The sequence below is a fragment of the Diabrotica undecimpunctata genome, chromosome 3, assembly GCF_040954645.1.
Source record: "Diabrotica undecimpunctata isolate CICGRU chromosome 3, icDiaUnde3, whole genome shotgun sequence".
NCBI classification, from domain to species: Eukaryota; Metazoa; Arthropoda; class Insecta; order Coleoptera; family Chrysomelidae; genus Diabrotica; species Diabrotica undecimpunctata.
In genome coordinates, this window is record NC_092805.1 from 96,367,013 (window position 1) to 96,387,519 (window position 20,507).

General features: G+C 35.2%; 1 protein-coding gene across 1 annotated transcript in view; it reads right to left on the bottom strand.

Moving 5' to 3' along the window:
- LOC140435973 (uncharacterized) overlaps nt 1–15,545 on the bottom strand; it is a 31,547-nt gene extending 16,002 nt beyond the window's left edge. The window contains exons 1-3 of the mRNA XM_072524685.1: nt 15,539–15,545; nt 11,328–11,450; nt 11,049–11,249 (exon numbers count right to left, since the gene is read on the bottom strand). Of these exons, the coding sequence (XP_072380786.1) occupies nt 11,049–11,249; nt 11,328–11,450; nt 15,539–15,545 (331 nt within the window). The remainder of the gene's footprint in view (nt 1–11,048; nt 11,250–11,327; nt 11,451–15,538) is intronic.
- Between the last annotated feature and the right edge of the window lie 4,962 nt (nt 15,546–20,507).

Here is a 20,507-nt window from a genome sequence, read left to right on the forward strand (position 1 = left end):
CTGGACAACACATGGCATACAATCAAAAGTGTTTTGCAAAAGAATAATGTAACCAGCTTGTGCTGTAATGTAATGCATGTGCCAGTTTTTCAGTGTAAATAAGTAATTATATAATAAAAAAACACAGAAGTTAAAACACTTCACACTTGTACTATGGTATAAAAAACATAGTTAATACTTTATAAAAAGTGTCGTCAAAATTTAAGTACTAGCATAACGTTTTCGATCTGAACAGATCGTCCTCAGTGCCTTGTGTAATTGTAGCTAACAATAAAGTTATATGTGAGACCTCCTATATGGGTTTACATCATTCCAAATGTTACATTTTGATTATAATCAAGGAATACAATTTCTGTCACCTCAGCCAGTTGGTCTATGTCGTTTTAACTGACAAGTACCATGCGTTAAAAATCGAGCAGGGAGATATGTAGTCCCTAAAGTAATTCAAATTTATCCATTGTCATCGACCTAGAGTCACAACATAATCAAAATGTAACATTTGGAATGATGTAAACCCATATAGGAGGTCTCACATATAACTTTATTGTTAGCTACAATTACACAAGGCACTGAGGATGATCTGTTCAGATCGAAAACGTTATGCTACTACTTAAATTTTGACGACACTTTTTATAAAGTTTTAACTATGTTTTTTATACCACAATACAAGTGTGAAGTGTTTTAACTTCTATGTTTTTTTAAACGATGGTATACAGCGAACTACTGGGTTTTTCCCATTAATTTTATAATTATATAATGTTGAACCCCCTTTTAGAATACGGTTTACTATTTTTAATTAGAGGATAGCTTTTTGAACTTTGTCAGTTACAGTTTTTGATATAAATATGTTTCATCGAATAATCTTGTAACTGCACTTACGAGGTTCCTATCAGATAGGTCAATATGTATTTCAAATAAGTGCTCATTGTAGGTTAAGGTATATAACAACAGTACAGAGTTTTTAAGATACAAGTTTTATTACAAACTACATAAAAATTGAAATTAAATTTAACAATTAACATATTTATTTTATTTGAGTCTTCCATATCAATATCTACGTCTTGATTAACTATATTTTTCCATTCATTTGGGAGATTTTTAAAATTATCGTGGTAAGTGTTAGGAATCAACTCTCGCTTTGACATAAACTCTGCAGATTATCATATTTGGCTTTGTTTATCTCTAAATATGATGAATAAGCTAGATCTAGCTTCTTAGAAAGGTTTTTACTAGAAGTTGCTAAGCTTTTTCTTTTCCTGGAGGTAGGTATCTTTAGCAAGTTTAAATTAATTTACTTATCGAATAGAAAATCATATTGAATATTGCCCACTCCAGAATATGTTTTAGAAATATTTATGTGTTTTACTAAGGTCCAGACATTTTTTTCGTTATCTTTATTTATGCAGATACCAATTTGGAAATGTCATACCAAATATATTGTCGTTATGGAGTTCAGTTGCCAAATACGATTCATATGTTGTTTTTGTACATCTTATTAAGCTTATCCATTGTTGGGGAATAAAAACTGTTTGGTTCTTTTTACGTCGTTTATTTCTCTTATTTTGGGAATGACCTATCTCAAAATAATTGTGCATTATATTTATAAAAAAAATTTGAGCTGCAAAATTTTGCAGATTTGCTCCATAAAAATCATCACTATAATACGAGAATCATTCGTAAAAAAAGTTCTCTATGCCGCTGAAAAAGAATGCAACGTAGTAGAAGAAATTTGGCAACACTGCCTTACGTATCAACTCTCCTTCTCTCCCTCACCCACCACTCATTAGACGAGAGGTTGATTGCAAACTTGCGTTCCATTTTCTCATTGGACGACTGGATGATATTTTTGACACGAGTTATTGAGGTAGGTAATCAGCATGTTCCATCTTTTCATTCGACAGTTTTGTCATGTGACCTATTGAAGTTATGTTTAAATGGTTTACAGATTGATTAGAAAAAAAAATATGAAAAATAATTATTTCTTGAGTTATAGAAATAGCAGGTCGCCGGTTAGATTCTGCATGATGAAAAAACAATAAATTCAGTTGAGACATACAGTCGTGTAATAATAGGTATAAGACGGAGAGATCAATAAAAGTACCAAATTAAAAATGTTAATAATCAATCGCTCGGATCAATCTGCATTGTCTCTATTTTTTAAAATAATTAAAGAGATATGTCTTATAAAGAGAAAAGCTGAGTAACTTATTTTTTTAGGTGGATTTGATTACCCAATACCAGGACCATCTTCATCAACAGCTACCCCAATTGGTAAGAGATTGTTTTATTATAAAGCTAAGTTACTTTATATGTTTTTTTAGATACATGCTATTTCCCACTACAATCTATAATAAATCTCCAAATGGGAGGTTTGTTGGAGAGTACCAACCAAAGTATGTACTACCAAAAATTATTTGTAGAAGGATAAAGACTAACTGTTTATTTTGATTACAGTTTTGATCCAGTTGAACTGTGCCAGCCGCTTAATATTGAAGTGGAGCAAATTGCAGAAGCAGGTACAAATATTTATTCTAACCCACTATTCTTCTCAAACAAAAAGGAGGCACAGGAAGTTTGGGGCAGGAGCCAATCTGAAATCGTAAAAGAAACAAAGGCAAGAAGTTGTGAAAAGCAATCAATAAGGCCAGAGAGAAATTGGAATATTTTAAAATATTATAATCTTTTGACAGATTTGAGGACTTTTGGGACAATTTGTAGATAGTTTGTGACAATGCATCATTATTATCATCAGTGGCATCACATCTTTCTTCAGAACAATCCTCCATTCACCCCTGTGTCTGTCAACTCTTCACCATGTTCTAATTCCAATAGATTTTAAATCATCCTCTAGGTTGTCTTAATACTTAAGTCTTGGTCTTCCTGTGGCTCACTGTCACATCAGCCCTCTTCTGTCATAAACCTTTCTGACTGTTGCACCTACATCTTGTCTGATTAAATGCTCTATCCATGTAAGGCATGCTACCTTAATGAATTTTATGTCAAGATTCCCAAAGCTTCTATACTACGCAAAGTTTTAATATCTGTGTTACAAACCTTGTTCTTTATATTAGTATCTTTTGGGTTTATTTGTAGTTTATTTTAGGTATATTTCTAGGTTTACTTTGTAGTATATTTTAGGTTTGTTTTAATTTTTGAAATTGTAATTGATTGTAACATACATGATATATGCTTATTATATTTTATTATAAACATTTTTATTTAACAATTTTATAACACAAAGTAGGCTAACAGAAATAGGTCCATATATTACAAAAGAAGAAATATTACACGCATTAAAAACAATAAAGAGTGAGAAAAGTCTTGGACCTGACATGCTTCCTAGAAGGAAATCCTAAAAATTCTAGATGAGAAGCACACTGATGTTTTAGTGACACTCTTGAACCAAATTTATGGTTTGTGCGTATTACCCAAAAAGTGGTTAACGTCGATTTTTATTTGTCTCCCCAAAAAGAAAAACGCAAGAGAATGCAGCGATTACCGCACCATTAGCTTGATGTCTCATGTGCTAAAGTTACTACTAAAAGCCATCCATAACCGAATATATAAAAAAACTGGATATAGACGTTAATGATACACAATTTGGTTTTAGCAAAGGCCTAGGAACGCGTGGAGCTCTTTTTTCACTTAATATACTGATACAAAGATGCCTGGACGTCAATCAAGATGTATACGCATGTTTTATTGACTATAATAAAGCATTCGATAAAGTACGACATAAACAATTAATGAATGTCCTGAAATCAAAGAAGATTGACTACAACGAGCTCAGGATCATATCAAATTTATACTATAAACAGCGAGCAAAAGTATGTGTTAACGAACAGCTGTCAGAAGAAATTGAAATAAGATGTGGAGCGAGACAGGGATGCGTATTGTCGGCAATTCTTTTTAATGCCTACTCCGAAGAGATCCTGAAAAATCTTGAGAGTGAAACAGAATAAAGGTAAATGGAGTTCCCATTAACAACATTAGATATGCGGACTACACTGTGATCTTAGCCGAAAATATTGAAGATCCTCAGAGACTGGTGACCAGAATAGCGGAGTATGGAAAAGAGTGTGGTCTAACAATGAATAACAAGAAGAGAGTAGACGGTGAGACTCGCAACTGGAAGGTTGACCATAGTATCACAGTCTATTTTCCTGCTTCTTGGCTTAGGTCCGAGCGACTGACGTCAAACAGCTACCCCAACCCAAGCCGGTCGGCGGTAAACCGAACGGTTTAACGTTGTCCGAATTTGCTCATGTAAGAAATCAGGATATCTCTGATTTAGTCTTTTTCAAGACTAAAAAAGACGATAAAACTGTTTTTACTAATAAAATTACAGATTTAATTTCAGCATCCAGTCCAATCAGACGGGAATTCCCACTTCACAGGAAGTTATTCAAGAACAAAAAATTCAGGCCCACCTCAAGGAGAGGTGGACCCGCCCAGGAACAGCTACAGGATAACGAAACAGAACAAGAAATAACATCAGTAGAAGAATCCACAACCACGATGGCTTCAAACAACGTAGAGATCATGGAAGAAGAACCATTCCAGGCAGTGAAATGCCAGAGAAGAAATTCAAATGAAAACTTAGCAGGAGCTAGACAGCGACCATCAACAAGTAGTGGAACGGTTACAACTCAGAACCGTTATCAAGTTTTATCTACAATCAACACTGAAGAAACACCTTCTACGACGACAACCAGGAAAGAAAGAGTGCCCCCTCTGGTCATAGCAGGACAAATTGGGAGTTATGCAACCTTCATCAAGGAAATAACGAAGTTATTAGGACACAATAACTTCCAAATTTCACCTTCTGGAAAAGCAGGTACAAGGGTGTACCTAAAAACCAATGAAGATTACGAAAAACTCAAACAGGATTTCATCTCTACATCAACAGCCTTCCATACATTTACGAAGAAATCGGAAGTAACGAAGAAAATCGTCATGAAAGCGGCCCCAGGATTGGACCTCGATGAAGTCGAAGCTGACCTCCGTGAACAAGGAATCATCGGAAAAGTCACCGAACTGAAAACCAGGAAACCAGGAGCACAAAGCAGCTCCTACCTGCTCCAAGTGGACAAACAACAGGATCTGAAGGAGATAAAAAGGATCAACGGAGTGCAAAACATAAGAGTAAGATGGGATGCTTACTCTAAACCATCCAGGGCAACGCAGTGTTTCAACTGCCAGGAGTTTGGACACTCTGCCAGAAACTGCTTCAAGCAACCTAGGTGCATGAAATGCGCTAACGGACATCAGACGAGACACTGCCCTCTCCCAAAAGGTCAGGTAAACAAAGTGAAGTGCTGTAACTGCCAGGAGGCACACACTTCCAACTATCCAATGTGCAGCAAGCACATTGAGTACCTAGACAGGCAAGCTGCGAGAAGAGCGAGGAACCAACCGCAGAAAACGGCTCCACCAGCGCCACATCCTTCGACCTTCAGGAAAACCACCAGCAGTGTATCATATGCAGAAGCGAGCAAAGGAGAGCAACAAACACCAAGGAATGATGGAGTCAAAAGCACCTGGGCTGAAATTAACGAAATAGTTAATGTACAGAAAATGATGGAAATTCTTCAAGATATGAAGAGGGAGCTACTACAGGCAAAATCATTTGCAGAAAAAGCAATGATTTTCATGAAATATGAAGAGATCTACAATGAACCATAAGCACCTGAAGATACTCCAGTTCAACATAGCATCACTGAGGCTAAGGATCAGCGAACTTCGAGAGACAGTCGTAAGGCATAACCCAGATGTCATATGCCTGTCTGAAACAAGATACATGACGGACTCCCAACTTCCAAGGATAACAAACTACGATGGATTCGGAAGAAGAGACGAACCAAACGACAGAGGAGTAGCCATCTATGTTAAGAACAACATAGAATGGAACCAGGTTTTGATGGATACACACCATTTCGAAAGTGTTGGAATCAAAGTAGGTATAGCTAATATCTTTTCAATTTACAGGAAGCACTCGGAAGAACTAGCCATAGAAGAACTGGATGCCTTACTCAACTCTGCACCAACCGTAGTCGTAGCAGGAGATTTCAACGCCAAACACACAGCATGGGGATGTATGACGGACACAGCACCAGGAACAACTCTACTAAGATACTGCGAGGACAGAGATAGGATGTTATTCGCTCCAGACGAACCAACAAGGATCAATCCAATAAGAGGACACAACAACTCAACACTGGACCTGTTCATCACCAAGGATGTAATAATGGAAGACGTCAGAACATACTTCGAATGCAGTTCGGACCACAAGCCAGTAATAGGAAGGATGACATCGAGAGTCGACTTGCCAAGGATAGAACCAGTAGAAAGATGGAGATGGAAAGATGCTAACTGGCCTAACTACAGAAGACAGCTAAACCAAATGGAAATGAAGAGAGAATTCCAATCAACAGAAGAAGTAGAAGAAAAGATCGAAGAAATCACAAGAAGAATCCAACGAGCAATGGAAGCCAACATCCCAAAATCAATGACGAACAACAGAGGACTGATCATCCCAACAGAGCTACAGGACATCATCAAGGATAGAAACAAGGCCAGACGAGCATTCCAAAGAACCAGAAGACAGGAATTCAAGGACTACGGAGACATCCTATCCGAAGAAATAAGAGTAAGACTGAGAAGTCTTACTGAAAACCAGTGGCACAACAACATCAGAAGAGCTGAAGAAAACCATGGAAACGTTTGGAAAATGCTGAAGGCAAGAAGAAGAGGAAAACAAAAGATGCCACAAATCATGGACAACGAGGGAACACACTACGACACCCAAGGAAAAGTTGATGTAATATCAAGGAAGATGGCAGCCACACACAGACAAAACCAGGATATGTCGGATGCAAGAACAAAGAGGAAAGTCGAGCAAGAATACAACAGGATCAGAAGAAGGAACGAGTTCCAAATAGACGAGGAAGACCATATCAGCCCAAGCGAAGTTGCAAAAATCATCAGGAAACTGAAAGGAAGCAGAGCACCAGGACAAGAAGGAATCCACAACATCACCCTCAAGGAACTTCCGAAGAAGATCATAGTACAGCTGTACTATATCTTCAAATACTGCCTGGAAAAAGGACATTTTCCAAACAACTGGAAACACGCCAAGATTATACCTCTTCTGAAACCAAGGAAAGATGGAAGAAGACCGGAAAGCTACAGGCCCATATCACTCCTGGAAACGATGGGAAAGATCTTAGAAAAAATCATCTACAAGAGACTCGTGAAGCATACAGAAAGAAGAGGAGTCATCCAAGAAGACCAGTTTGGTTTCAGAAAAGGAAGAAACTGCGAACTCCAATTAGCAAGGATCATCAGCGACACGAAGATAAAATTCAACAGGAAACAGAAGACAGGATTAGCCATACTGGACATAGAGAAAGCCTACGACACGGTTTGGAAGAAGGCACTAATCTACAAGATGGACAAGGCTAGACTTCCACACTACCTCATCAACATCTGCGACATGTATCTATCTAATAGAACATTCCAAGTTTCAGCTGACCAAAAGATGTCGACGATTCAAGAAATCCAGGAAGGAATGCCTCAGGGCAGCATTTTATCACCCATTTTATATAACATTTTTGTTTCAGACCTCCCTACAGATCCAAGGACTTCTACAGCCCTGTATGCAGACGACACAGCAGTGTATGCATCCGGAAAAGACGAAAGAAGAATCATAGATAACATGGAGAGCCACCTGGAAAGAATCACGGACTACACCGAAAAATGGAAAATCAAGATCAACGCCGAAAAAACGCAGTTCATCATTTTCGGCCAGGATAGACGACAACTACGGAATCAGATCACAGTAGGAGACAACAGAATTCAGGAAACAGAGACGGTCAAATACCTAGGAGTCCACCTCGACAGAAAACTCAACTTCCGGGTGCATACACAAAAAACTAAGGTAAAAGCTAATGCAGCTAAAAAACTAATACTTCCTTTCATTTTTAGGTCCAGTCCACTCTCGAAGGCGAAGAAAATTCAACTCTACCAAGCATATGTTAGGTCGGTGATTCTGTATGCTATACCAGTGTGGAGCTCCATTGCGGAATCACACTGGAAAAAGTTGGAAGCAACTGAGAACTCATGCTACCGAATCATCGACGGAACAGCATGGGAGGATAGAGTTACGAACGCGACAATCAAGAACAGGTTAGGATACACGCCACTAAGGGAAGTGGCCGAGAACAGAACCAGGTGGTTCTTCAACCAGGCCACTCGAAGACTGCGAAAGACCAGGGATATCCTCGAGAAGAACAGGATCCAGAGGATACACAGATCCACCCATAGACTGATCGACCACCTGATCAGGGTCTAACCAGGCGTGCAGGGAAGTAGGTACGTTTGCCGATTTTAGTACCTACAGAAGCAGACGAGGACACCACCCAGGAAAACCCAGGAACCGAAAGGAGAAATCTTCAAGCGCTGGCGGTGCACGAGCGGGACGTCGAGGAAGAAAGAAGGCTAAAATTTCTTAAGTTTTGACATGTAAATATCTTAGAATGGCAATAAACGTTTTTATTTTTTATTTTTTTATTTTTATTTTTATTTATTACAAGAAGACGAAATTTATGAGAATAACGAAAACTCAAAGAAATAACGAGAATCTACTAATAAGCGGGACCAACGTCGAACAAGTGGACAAATATGCAGATATGGGAACAATGATTAACTCCACAAATGATTACATTCAGAAGATCAAAATCAGAATAAAAAAAGCTAGAGCAAATTTCAACAAAATGAGAAGAGTGCTATGTACAAGTCATTTAAAATTGGAACTAAGAGTTAGGTTGGCGAGGTGCTATATTTTTTCGACTTTATTTTATGGAATGGAATTATGGACCTTGAATGCGACATCAATGAAAAAACTGGAATCATTCGAACTGTGGGTGTATAGAAGAATTCTGAAAACATCGGGGACAGAACACGTCACAAACAAAGAGGTTCGGAGAAGGATGAATAAAGAAATAGAAATTTTAAATATAATTAAAACAAGAAAATTGGAATATCTCGGACATATAACACACGGAGAGAAATACATCTTGCTCCAACTGATTATGCAGGGAAAGATCCAAGGAAAGAGAAGCATAGGAAGGCGTAGAATGTCATGGCTGCCAACCTGAGAGATTGGTACGGATGTAGTACATCAAATGAACTTTTCAGAGCCGCCGTCTCAAAAGTCCGAATAGCTATGATGATTGCCGACCTCCGCCGCGAAGATAGCACTTGAAGAAGAAGATAACACAAAGTATGTAGCGATAATATTTCTTAGTATTTTCTAAGGGTTTTCAAAACTTTTGAACCACTTTGTAATATATTTTGGCAAATTGCCAATTAGCCTCTCGTCACCACTAGGGTCTCGCTCTATTGCTTGGTGCCGGCACTGCCGGCCTAGCAGCCTTCGAAAATGGAGCTTCCGATCGACGTTACAGCCAGTTGTGAAATTCGTGCTGTAATAGGGTTTTTAAATGCAAAACGGATTTCACCTATTGACATTCATCGTCAGTTAATCGAAGTTTATGGGGAAAAATGCACATCTCTTCAACATGTTCGCAACTAATCATCGGAGCGGAAGGAGAAATTGTCGAATATTACTTGAAGGTCAGAGGTTTACCATTAACGACCTTGCTTTGCCTATTCCTGAGACTTTCCACACCACAATTCATGTCCAGTTGTGTGAAGCTTCTCCAACGCTCGACCTCATGTCTCACATCAAACTGAACAAATACTAAGAGATTTTGGCGAGAGTGTTGCCCCCCCCCCACACCTTCAGTCCGAACCTAGCACCATAGCACCAAGTGATTATCATTTATTCCCAAAATTAAAAAAAAACACTTGGGTGTCTTACGCTTCAGTACCGAAGTCAAGGAAGAGGTTACTTGCTTCATTAATCGATTGGCGAGAAAATTGGCGTGGCAACATGGGCATTTGGTGCATTGTCTGCAAAATTGTTTAGATAACCAAACGGCAATTATGTAGGTTAATAACATAAGTTTTAAAATTATGTGTAACACTAAGAACAAAAATAAAGCTATTTTTAAAATGCATGGGAATCTTTTTTACGAACGGCTCTGGTATATAAGTATATAAAGTTTTTATATCTTTTTCATACTTTAGTTGCAATGAAATTGTAAATACTGCTACTTCATCACTCATGTAGAAAACTCTTTCATTGTGTCCTATGTCAACTATTGTGAAATTATAAACGCATCATTTCCGTTTCTAATAAAACTGCTGACAGTTCAGACTAAAGTGTGTTGTCTTACAACAGTTTTATTAGCAATGTGGTTAGTGTACTTTAAATCCATCACTGCTTTTTCGTCTTCACGTGCATTTTGATAAACAGCACATAAGACACACCAGTCTTTTTGGTTTAAAAAACTTAAATGTTAAACATTTAAAACGTAAATAATGTACAAATTTCACGGTACTGTCTTAATATTACAGTAGACTAGATAGGATGTTCTTTTTGCATCCACTCGCTATACAAATCAAAAAATTTAGAAATTTTTAGTGTCTGTTTAAAGTATAATTTTGTTGTTTAAATTTATAAAACAATGAGACTACTGCTGGAATAGACGATATGTCTTTTTAAACAGTCTATTTTATTTTATCTACTTTTCGTTGTCGGCGAGTGGTATGTTTTCCACGCATATCTTCAAAAATTATACCAACTTCTGACATCTTTTTAGACATTGTCATTACCCAACTATCGGTTATATCAAACGTATCAAGAAACATTTTTTTACATACCACAACGTAGCTATCATTTAGCGGCAATTTATATTGAAATGTCCACTTCCTTCTAGATTCAATGGAACTATTTAAAATACGATTTTTTGGGTATCTACTAACTAAACAACTAATATATTGGGTTTGAAGGCTGTGATCTCCCATTTTCCAAAACTCTTTAAAAAGTTGTTGCCTTGTTGCAAAATTAATTTTTTCTTGACACTTTCGGATACATTTGTCCGTACAACCACCTTTAAGTTGTCGTTGTTTTACCAATTTACCTTTTCTATTTATAAATTGTTCCCCTTTGTTTTTCTTTTCTTTACGAATTACATCTTTCCATTGCGATCTATTAGCTTTACGTCTTTTTCCACGTTTTGTACTGTAGTTAATATTTTCTACTATCAATTCATCATTGTTACTTCGGAGGCCATCACCCGAACCAGAATGATTCTGAAGTAGAATAGAACTTTCTGATGATTCTGTAAACATTTAAAATAATTAAAAAATTCCAATTAAGTCTCACTCAGGTAAAAAAATTTTCAAAACAATATATTTACCAGATGATGATGGAATATACTCCGAACCGTCAGGAAAAAAAGCTTCTTCATTTTCAGTTTTCAATTCATCAAATATTTCATTTTGTTTCAGTAATATTGTTTTAAAAGTTATTAGTTCATCTCCTAAAAATAAGATTAGAACAATAAAAAGAATATTAGATGTTGTAGACTTAACTTAAAATACTTTATACAAGATCAAATCTTTTTCTGTCTATAAAAATTTCAAATATTTTTTATATTTACGGTAGGTATTACTCCATTTGGAATCTTTCTTATACATGCAGCCACATCGACGATATAGGTGAATAAATCAAATAAGTTTTACAACAAGAAAATAATAATAATAATATTATTAAAATAAAAACAATAAAATCGACAAAAATGTCAGTTACAACGTTATTCTATGCAGGAGTCGATATAACGAGGATATTAAGTAATCACATACTCACTCGAGACCAGAAATATATATATATATATATATATATATATATATATATATATATATATATATACATATATTGATTACCAAGTAGTATTTAATGGTTCTTATTTTTTGCTGATTTTAATACAATTTTACATAAATTTTTAATGTCATAAAATTGTGATTTCATTAAGAAAAACTGGTAACTAACAACATTTTTTTCTTCTAGACAACTTCTTTTGAAAGTAATTTTACAGCCCAACATAAAATTTTATTGAACTTTGAATAAATGAAGAACAATACGTTTTAAGACCAATTTATTATATTAACTACATTTCGCAATAAAAAATATAATATATATATATTTATATATATATATATATATATATATATATATATATATATATATATATATATATATATATATATATATACATATGTTCGGATAAATTTACGCGGTCAGATAAATGAAAATTACTAAGTTCTCGGGAAGAACCGCGTTGAGAATTTAATACTCGACGTTTCGGCACCCATTTTGGAGCCATTTTCAAGAGAGATACGGTTCGGTTCGAGTTCGGGGTCTCAATCTGCCTACGCGGTTATTCCCGAGATTAATTTATGACATTGAATTTTTTATTTTTATTCATTTATTATATTATTTATTTATATTCATTTTTTATTTTTATTTATTTATTTTTCTATTAATTTTAATTGTATATATTCTTTGTGATAAGCAAACAATATATACAATTTTCAGTAAAGTAAATTTTTGGTGGTCGTAACAATATATGTATATACACTCGCGATCATAAAATCCGGGTCACCTTGAAAATCACCGATATTTCATTTTTAACGAGCTTTATCGTAAATAATAATAACACAAATACAAACTAATGCATGTTTCTGAGAATTGTTGCGGTTTCCTTTGTAACAAAGAATTCCAATAGTGCCGATTTCGCGGTAAAGTGCGCACTTCCCAAAATGAACGCTACCTGTAACTCCGCTTGTTTTAAATGTCTCGTTTGTACTTCGACTTTCTGTTCAAATGCAACAGACAAACGTTTATTATTGCCACCATTAGTGTTTATTAGTGCCATTATTAGTGTTTATTTTTTGACAAAAATGCCTTTGACGGTTGTTGAAACGGCACAAATTGTTGCACTTGTGGAAGACGGTCACACTCAACGGCAAGTCGCAAGAACTGTTGGCGTAAGCCTTTCTACGGTTCAACGAGTGCTTCAACGCTTTCAGTAGGCAAGTTTGATAACCAGGCGACCTGGCTCTGGACGAAGAAGAACGACCAAGGCATTAGATGACCGTTTCCTTGTGTTTCAGGATTTACGAAACCGGACCTTAACTGCGGTTATGCATCAAAATCGTCTAGAGGAAGTACGAAATCGCAATTTTAGTGTTGCAACAGTCAGAAGAAGACTTTGTTCTTGACTATCTTCTCGGGTAATGGCTAGAGTACCTCCCCTTCGCCGGGTGCCTCGAGTTGCAAGACTAGCTTTTGCTCGACAATACGCGCATTAGAGAATTAACAATTGTAGCAAAGTGTTATTCTCAGATGAATCCCGTTTCTGCCTAACTGGATCCGATGCACGTGTAAGAGTTTGGAGGAGAACCGGTGAATGATTTTCACAAGCTTGCATTGCTTCAAGAATGCTATTTGGTGGAGGCTCGGTCATGGCTTGGGGAGGTATATCTTCCGACTTCCACACAGAATTACCCTTCATCGAAAATGGGTCCCTAACTGCACGAAGGTACATTACGGAGATTCCGGAAGAACATGTTATGCCCAACATGGCAGGGCTTGGAGAAAACGCCGTTTTTATGCAGGACAACGTGCGACAGCACGTTGCCAGGATCAGTATGTAATACTTGGACGAAGTTGGAATTACGAGGATACCCTGGCTAGCTAGGTCTCCGGACCTGAATCCCATCGAACATCTCTGGGACGATTTGAAAAAACGTATTCAAACCCATACACCTCCTCCTAACAACGCACCGGAGCTTAAGGATCTGTTAGTGAGAGAGTGGAATAACATACCACAACATGTAATCCGGAGAAAAATTGAGAGTATGCCCCGTCGTCTGCAAGAGGTTATTAGAGCAAGGGGAGGCAATACACGATATCGGTCATTAAAATTTCACTGATTTTTTACCACGTTCTGTATTTTCCATTTTTTTCGTATGTCTGTTTTATCGACAATTTGATTTGTTTTCTGTTTTTTTCAATAAAAACAATAAAAAACCATTTTTTTTTCTTTCAAAACAAACATTGATGACAAATAAAAAATACATTAACCAAAAAAAAAAAGGTTATTACTGCACCAGAGGCAAAAATATTTAAGAAACTTGAAATTTTCAAGATGACCCGGATTTTATGATCGCGAGTGTATATATATATATATATATATATATATATATATATATATATATATATATATATATATATATATATATTTATATATATATATATATATATATATATATATATATATATATATATATATATATATATATATATATATATATATATAAGATGCTGGTATTATTGACTGCTGATTTAAATATCAAGTGGTGATACTTGAGGATGCAGTCAGTCCATTTGGTCCACAAGACAAAGAAAACTCTTTTATATGGTTAAGCTAAACTGACTGGACTAATTTATTTTTCATCGACCATCAAATTAATAATAATAAAAACTATTGTTACTTGTTTTGCTTTCCACATAAAGTAACTTTATAGTCATTCATGTATGTATATTAATCAAACCAACATGGCAATGACATATATAATGACAATATAGATATTTTAAGAAAAATTAAAAAAAAAATTTTTAATAGATGTTTTGTTTTAAAAAGTACAACATAAACTGTAAGCTCACGACTAGTAAGTAAGACAATTAATAATTATAACCTGATAATAATTTTTATATTGATTTGTTCACAGATGTCTTGAAAAAGAATTAAAATAAATTCGAAAGCTTGACAGTAAGTCAAAGAGTTTTCTTTGCCTTGTGGGCCAAATAGACTGCATCCTCAACAATCACCACTTGATTCTTGAATTCTTGATTCTTGAATCTAATGCACGATGAATAATTGATATTATTCATCATTTTTTGCGTAGTAGTAATAATTTTTTTTTGCTGCGTTGACCGTACAAATCCTGAACCAGATCAAGAAGAAAATGATAATATACAAGGTCCTAGTTTTGACGTAGCCACTAAGCCTCATTTATTATCTTAAGGTGACCTTAGTCATTTGGTTCGTTATTTGAATTTATTTAAAAAAACAAGAGGAACTGTTTGGATTACGCCTTAGAGGTATAGGCTTCTAGGAGCACACTTGGCAAAAGTAATAAAGTAAGTTGCTTTAGAAACAGGTAAGAGGATTTTGAGGATTTTTCTCCCAAGAGCGGGAGTTAGTGTATTGTATTTCAGCAGTAATGAACACTTAAGGTCATAAGAATATACCAGAAGAGTGGCGTTTATTTTTAGACTGATCAAAAGTTAGCCTGAAGACTGTTTTATTTCATAACGGTAAACAATTCATTTCAGTCCTTTTATTAATTTATTTCTGTAAACATGAAAGACTTCTAGCAATATGAAACTGATTTTAGAAAATATCCAATATGATAGATACAGATGGAACTTATGAGGAGATCTTAAATTAATTGCTTGTTAGTTATGACATTATACAAAGAAATCATGGCCCGAGCGGAAATCCCTTGAATCAGTAAGAAATATGTTGAAAACATGATTTTGGTTGATCCTAAAAAAGTATACCTGCCATTACTGCATATCAAGTTACGGTTGATGAAAAACTTTGTCAAACATATGTACAAGAATGTACAAGGTTGTGTACTTAAAAGAAAAGTTTTCTAGTCTAAGTAAAGTGAAAATCAAAGAAAGAATCTTTGTAGGTTCAAAAATACGAGATATAATAACAGATAACAATTGGGACAGCAGACTTAATGACTGACAGCATGGACAACAATAAGTAATACATTAACAATCTACTGAAAGCTTACAGTGATTTGGGCTGTTTGTAACTTGAATAAATCTTATAGATGTTAGTGATGAACATGGAGAACGTTTCTATTATGATATTTTAAGTATGGAAAAACAATCTCAAGGCAAATAGAATCCAAAAATGCTGGATGACTACTGCTGGGCTCCGTAAAGAGATGTGCAAGAAGCAAGATTCTAAACAAAATCCCTCACAATCATCTTTTAACTACTACAAACCAGTATCAAAAACTATTATCTAGCTGCTACTAAACCAGTGTCAAAAGTACTATAAGAATTAGTCGTTAAAACTTTTGGGACAAAACATTAATATTTTATTAGTCAGTTTACTTGATAGGAAATTGGAGAAAAATATAGATATGCGAACTGCATGCAGAAGGAAGAGAAGGCATACATACAGAAGACGGATAATAAGCCAGAAAGCAGGGCGACAGAATACTGGGACTAAATCTGGAGAGATAATCAAAAATAATTAAGAGTTGGAAATGGTACCAGATGCAATGTAACCTAAATATATTATCGAAAAACTGGGAAAGATAGAATGGATGTCGAACAAAACGAATCTTATAATTTCAAATCAATGCTGATATATAAACAGGTCTAAAACCGATTAGGGATTCGAAGTTGGAGCCTGGAAACCAAAGCTAAGCATTAGTGAAAGCCTAGGTAATCACTCCCCTATCTTCCAAGCAGAAGTGTGGATATACTGGAATTTAAGGGAATGAAAGACCTGAACTAATTGCCATGGGAGGGGCAAAAGAAACATTCATAGACTCAGAGCCTTTCGTTGGCATAGCAATAAACACAGCAAAAAGAACGATATCGGACTGAGTGGAATGGATGAACGTAATCACTTGTACGGACAAGTGAGTTTTTAAATATTCGAAGGCTTAGAAGTGGTGAAGATCAAACAAAAGATCCACTAGACATGAAGGAATGATCTGCGAATTATCGTAGGTCACCTAATAAGACGCGCCTCAAGATGCATATGAATAAAATCGGACTGAGAGAAAGTGCGGATTGCAGATTATATAAAGCTGAAGACGAGACGGGGAAACACTTTTCCTGCAAGTGCCAAGGGTTGTATAGGATAAGGCTTAATATATTTAATTATATATTTCAAGGGCATAATAGACTTTGTTGCAAAGGCTGGGCTCAAAGATAAACTTAAAGTATTGATAAGTCACAACAGAGTTCTTGGGTCGATTGGAGAGGTGGTTTAACGTCCACTCATATTAAACCTAACCTAACATAAATATGCAAATATTAATGAACCTACTTGGTGAACCAAATATAAAATAAATAAGTTAAAAAAATAAAATTATATTAACCTTAGTCGTATCCGTAAAAAAGTATAAAACATAATCGATCAGAAGGCCTTGCTAATTCAAGGTTTAGTCAGTCATCAGAACTACCACTGTTCTATATGAAAAAAAGATACATAATAAATTTGATAGGTTTTTAAATATACTATAGAATACATACAGAATATACAGAATGTGCTATAAAATTAACAGGATATTTTTTTTTAATTTCACTTTAAAAACAACAACAATGATTGTGATAAAATGCGGAGCGGTAAGAACAAATATTGTGTATTAGTAAAATTCCTATAGATATATTTTATACATAATACATATTAGTATTCTAAATTACGATATATTGTGAAACTGCTTAAAACAATTGCTTTTGGAATGAAAGCATAAATGAATTTTGCATTTTTCACATTCAACTCTTGATACGCCTTTACACTTGACCATTTTGCATCTTTCTCTGTTGACAGTCCACGTTGGCCAGTGAGAAAACTGATCAGTTTGTACCTCTATATTGGGTCTAAGTTCATATTTACTTTTACGTGGTTCTTGTCCAGCTGAACTCGTGGGCCGTTCTATGTTTATTCTTTGCAAAGTATCACTCTGAGTTAGTTGCTCAATTGGAATAATTTTGAAATTAAGTAGTGGTAAAACTTCATCAGATTTTACTATTTGTCGCGTTATACGCCTATCTAAGAGCAACTTTTCTTCTGAAAAAAACTATAATTATTTTTGAGTACTAAATTTATATTAATATATCATATTCTCATAAGGAAGCACAAATAATAAGGAATATGTTGATATAAAATAAATTAAAGTTAAGTTAAATGTTACATCTGTGCGTTAGTAGAAAGCTACAACGCTATATGAGTTTAGTAACGAAAGTAAAATGGCACGTGTAAAGTTTGTTCAGCAGTAAACGTTTGATTTCAATTAGTACCGACTATAAACATCCTGAGTTAACCGATAATAGTTTAAAAGGCCCGGTTTCAGGTAAAATTTAAATATGTTTTCTGGTAAAATTTGTCAATCTTCATTTCTTAATGTTGATTTAATTGTGTACAATCCAAACTCATTATAATTTCAATAATACAGATAAGACTTATATTGACGAAACTATACTGATAAGAAGGTTTTTCGAATTCGATGGTAGTGCGCGACGGGTTTGCTATTCACCTTTTAAGTGGTTTTAAGGTATTTATATAATAAGTTTATGGAACTGAACACCAACCAGTATTTAAATACGAGTTCTTCATAAAATTTGTTTGTCTTTATGTATCACGGAAAGTGTTAAGTAGTATTACTCATTTTATTCATTACGTTTTCTATCATTATGTGGCGTCCGTCGGATAATAAAAAAAAGGGTGTGGCAGTCCAGTGGGACTGCCGGTAGAAGTTATACTTCTATACACGCGTTCGCCGTTAAAAAATTATATAGGTGTCAATCTGCACAATCATTACATATGTAATGCTATACGTAAGAGAGAGTAGAAAGAGAAAAAAAAATTAGTTATATAGATATATGGTGCATCGTTTGCTGTATATAAACATTTGACCTGTAATAGGAGTATAGTTAATAAAGTATTGTATCAATATTTTAATGAAAATATATATTTTTATTTTTATATATGTATAAAAGGAGTTGAATGCAAAAAAAATTTTACACATACTCTGCAGTAAAATTCATTGTTTATTTTGTTATTAATATAAAAATTACAATACAATAAATACACTGCAACATAATTCAATATATTAATACAATATAAATTAAAATGTAATATTTATAAGTATTTAAAACTGCCAATATACGAGGCATGTTTTTTAAGTAAGTACCGTTTTGCGATTCCGCCGCCGCAGCGCTACGGTCGGCGTTCCGCGCATGAGCGCTGGTTACCTACATCTCTTGTCTACGCACTGACGCCATTACAGTCTGATTCTTCATTGTATACTTGTTTACTCCAGTGTTTAAGATGCCTCCAACAATCGTGAGTCACGCTGATTGTGAAGTACGGGCTGTTATACGATTTCTTATTGCTAAAGGCGTAAAACCGATCGATATTCATCGTGAGATCGTTGAAGTTTACGGACAAAAAATTATGAGTGATGGAATAGTAAGGAAATGGATGAGAGATTTTAAAGATGGCCGCACAAATGTGCATGATGAAGAACGGAGTGGGCGTCCTTCGGTCGTTAATGAAAATTTGGTGCAGAAAGTGGACGAAAAGGTGAGAGAAAACAGACGCTTTACAATTTCATCATTGTCCGACTGCTTTCCTCAGTATTCTCGTAGTGTTTTGTATCGTATTGTTACCGAAAACTTGAATTACCGGAAATTGTGTTCACGTTGGGTTTTAAAAATGTTGACGGATTTGCACAAAACCCAACGTTTAGGCAGTGCATTGACTTTCCTTGAGCGGTACCACAGTGAAGGTAACGATTTTTTAGACCAAACTGTTACTGGTGACGAAACGTGGGTGGCCTACGTCACACCAGAATCGAAACAACAATCTATGGAATGGCGACATTCATCATCACCCAAAAGAGTGAAGTTTAAGCAAACAATTTCTGCCCGGAAAATCATGTGCACAGTTTTTTGGGACAGAAAAGGAGTATTGCTAGTGGAGTTTCTGCCTCGTAATGAGACAATCAATGCAGCGTCTTATTGTGAGACATTGAAAAATCTGCATCGTGCAATCCAGAACAAAAGACGTGGCAAGTTGAGTAAGGGTATCGTTTTGCTGCATGACAATGCCCGTTCACATGTGGCTAATCAGACCAAAGATCTTATCAAATCATTTAAATGGGAAACTCTAGATTATCCTCCATACAGCCCTGATCTGGCGCCCAGCGACTACCATTTGTTCCAGCACTTGAAGAAACACCTGGGCGGTCAGCGTCTTCAAGACGATGTCAAAACATTTGTGATGCAGTGGTTAACAAGTCAGGCGGCAGAATTGTATCAGGAAGGTATTCAAAAACTGGTGCCACGTTATGACAAGTGCCTCAATATTCACGGAAATTATGTAGAAAAGTAGATTAAGGTACAGGCTTTCATGTAAAAATAAAATTATTGCCATATCTTTGCACGTCTTTTTTTAATTCCAAAACGGTACTTACTTAAAAAACACGCCTCGTACATTATAACTTACTTTACGAAGATAAAAATAAAAAAACCAACAACTTGGATTATGTTGTAAATTTTCATTTTATTTTAAAATTTATGTTTTTTGCGTATATTACATATATTTAATAAGATTAACGTGAGGTTTTTAAATATTTCAAAAATAAAAAAGAAAATTCATAAATTATGATTCGAACTCACAACCACCAACGTATGAACCAAACACGTAAAGGATTTGCCAATTAGACATGACACTAACGGATTTCAAAATTGACAGTTCTCGATAAAACAG